Source organism: Sinocyclocheilus anshuiensis, unplaced genomic scaffold (assembly GCF_001515605.1).
Source record: "Sinocyclocheilus anshuiensis isolate Anshui unplaced genomic scaffold, SAMN03320099.WGS_v1.1 scaffold387, whole genome shotgun sequence".
Taxonomy (NCBI): domain Eukaryota; kingdom Metazoa; phylum Chordata; class Actinopteri; order Cypriniformes; family Cyprinidae; genus Sinocyclocheilus; species Sinocyclocheilus anshuiensis.
This window is the reverse complement of record NW_015549624.1, coordinates 83,557-86,230: the sequence shown is the minus strand read 5'-3', so window position 1 is coordinate 86,230 and position 2,674 is coordinate 83,557. Positions and strand designations below refer to the sequence as shown.

Below are 2,674 nucleotides of genomic sequence, written 5' to 3'. Positions count from 1 at the left end.
CATGACCTGCTTTCTTTGCCAGTGAAATGCCATGCAATAAATTCCATTCCATTAGATATAGTCTGTTTCTATTGTAGTCACTTTTAGGCAACACACCTGAATAAAATATGTTGTCATACTCTGGGAAGTGATATCACATGAGAAAATTCACTTTTCTATCATTTATTCAGTTAAATGCCCCAAGATACCCTAATCTTAATCTAATTTGCACGCTGCAGCATTGTTTGTTTTTCATTATCACAGAGGCATATCAGATACAGCAGGGGGCAGGATCAAGAGGTTTTTCAGTTGGGAAGTCACAATTCATTTCAGTGAAATTATTCATTTGGACGGGACAGTTCAATGAACTGGTTCCAAAACGAGTGCAAATTATTTGGTCCCCACAGGAATTTTGTTTCTTATTGTTTATTGTAAAGTTGGTACTTTATTACCGTTTTATTAGATTATAAGTGTCATTGTTAATTTTGTTAATATGCAATAATAAAAATGCACCATGGTATTTTTGGACAAGGTAGGCCTACCATGTTTTTTGAATGTATAGTACCGTAGTAGCACTTTCTTTGAGAACCCATTAAATACCATGGTACAGTACAGGGATATACTAATAATACGTACGAATATATGAAGGTCCTTTTTGTAAGGGTAATAAACCAATTAACCATCTTTACCATTTTTAAATGCTACGATTACAAACGCTTTGCGAATCGGTTCGACCGAATCTTTAAAAAGAATCGGCTCAAGAGGATGACTCATTCGCGAATCGGACATCCCTAGTGTTGGTTACCATAGCAGCGGTCAAACAATTTCAAGTCGGTGTAAACCTAGGCTCGACTCATTTATTTTGAACGTTAAATAAAAATTTCGCCGTAAGAAAATATCAGATGTAATCGTGTTATGATTGAACTGTATGTTTTAAGCGTTCAGGTGTGAGAAATTTGCCATGTCAGAGCCGGAGAGTGAAACTGTGTGTCCAGAAGCCAGTTGCGCCGCGGAGCAAAGCATGTTACAAGAAGTCATTCAGACAGAAGTTCATGAAGACGACGATGATGCTGATGAATCCACGCACGAAATCAAAGTGGACGTCTGTACAGCCACAGACGTGCTTTTACAAGAAGAAAACCTCGCGGAATTAAATAAAGACCAAGACGATATAACCCAACAAGGAAGTGAATCCAACCAGACACTTTCATCCAGTGATGTCGGAAGCTCTACAGCAACTGGTGAAACATAATTTACCTCAGTAATATAAACGTACAAAAAATACTGTGGTATTACCCTGGTTGTTTTGGACATGGTGTCTTGGCAATACCATGTTTTCTAACATCATGTTTTAGTCATGCACCTAAATAAAAATATTTTTGCCATGTACCATGGTAACTTAATACCCTAGTATTCCTTGACATGGCTTGGAGCAGGATTATAATCGTTAACTAAAAATATTAAAAACATCTTGTTAATTAAATTAAAGCAGAAAAATGTAGGTATTATGCGAAAAACATAAATGTGTCCATTGTAAATAAATAAAAATACATAAAACTGAAATAAGTGAAGCCTAGAAATACAAAAAAAACTAAAACTAACTGAAAACACTAAATTAACTGAAATAACTGAAAAAACATTAACTAAAAATGTAAAAATAAATGTTCATTCAAAATATTAATACAAACTATAATGATATATAAATGATATGCTGGTTCGGAAGTAAATACAATGGTATAATATGGTAATCATTCAGGACTATAGTTAAAAAAATGGTATTACCATTAATTCCATTAATATGCCATGGTACCATCTAATTGTTTTTGTAAAAATGTAAATAAATATTCACCACATTCTCTGTTTTCCATTTAATGTTTTGTATATTCATATGAATATTTATATTTCTAATGCATGTGTGTTTCTTGTTCCTCCAGTAAAGATCCTGCTGATGCCAGAGAGGCACATGATTACGGTGGCCTTCACTATTGGCCTCACAATCCTGGATATGAAAAAACACTTCAGCTCAGAGCTGAGGGTCCCATCAGACATCATACAAATCACTCTAGACGGTAAGACACAAAAGATACTCGAAAGTGTCCTTCGCAGGAGAAATCGTGGAAAATTCAGACATTTTTGAGAATAAAAGAATACACTCATACTGTAGAGGTGAATTCAGGTAAATCGGGACACTTTTTGGCATTGAGATGACTTGGAAAAAAAATGGCCCAAATATTCTAACCTATAATGTTGCCAATTCTCACTGATCATTTTTAGTTATTTATTTCTAGAAAAAAGTGTGGATGATGACCAGACGCTGATGGACATTGGCGTGCAGCCTCATGGGATGGTCCAAATTGAGATGAGCTCGCTAGACCCAGAGAATTACCCCATGAGACCCGTCAAACCACAGCAGGAGTACAACATGCCGGATGTCATCACTGTCAGGGTGCAAACAGGTACAAACAAGGTTACAGCTGACTAGCGCATCATGAGGATAGACAAGCCTTTGTGTGACAAGTCTCTCGCTTGAAGACACAGACTCGTATCAGGACGTGGTGGTGGAGATCGAGAGAACCACTCGAGGGAAGGCGTTTCTGGGAGGATACCGCCATAATGTGACCAAGGCGGAGTATCATCATGCTGCTGTACAGACGATGCCTAAGAAGAGGCCTGACAAGGGTGTTGAGATGTTCAG

At 37.1% G+C, this 2,674-nt stretch overlaps 1 protein-coding gene across 1 annotated transcript in view; it reads left to right on the top strand.

The window, feature by feature from the left end:
• The first annotated feature begins 940 nt into the window (after positions 1–940).
• The window catches only part of LOC107659461 (IQ and ubiquitin-like domain-containing protein), a 10,881-nt gene continuing 9,147 nt past the window's right edge, over positions 941–2,674 (top strand). The window contains exons 1-4 of the mRNA XM_016448415.1: positions 941–1,220; positions 1,914–2,048; positions 2,268–2,435; positions 2,512–2,674. The exon at positions 2,512–2,674 is cut by the window's right edge and continues 46 nt beyond it. Of these exons, the coding sequence (XP_016303901.1) occupies positions 941–1,220; positions 1,914–2,048; positions 2,268–2,435; positions 2,512–2,674 (746 nt within the window). The remainder of the gene's footprint in view (positions 1,221–1,913; positions 2,049–2,267; positions 2,436–2,511) is intronic.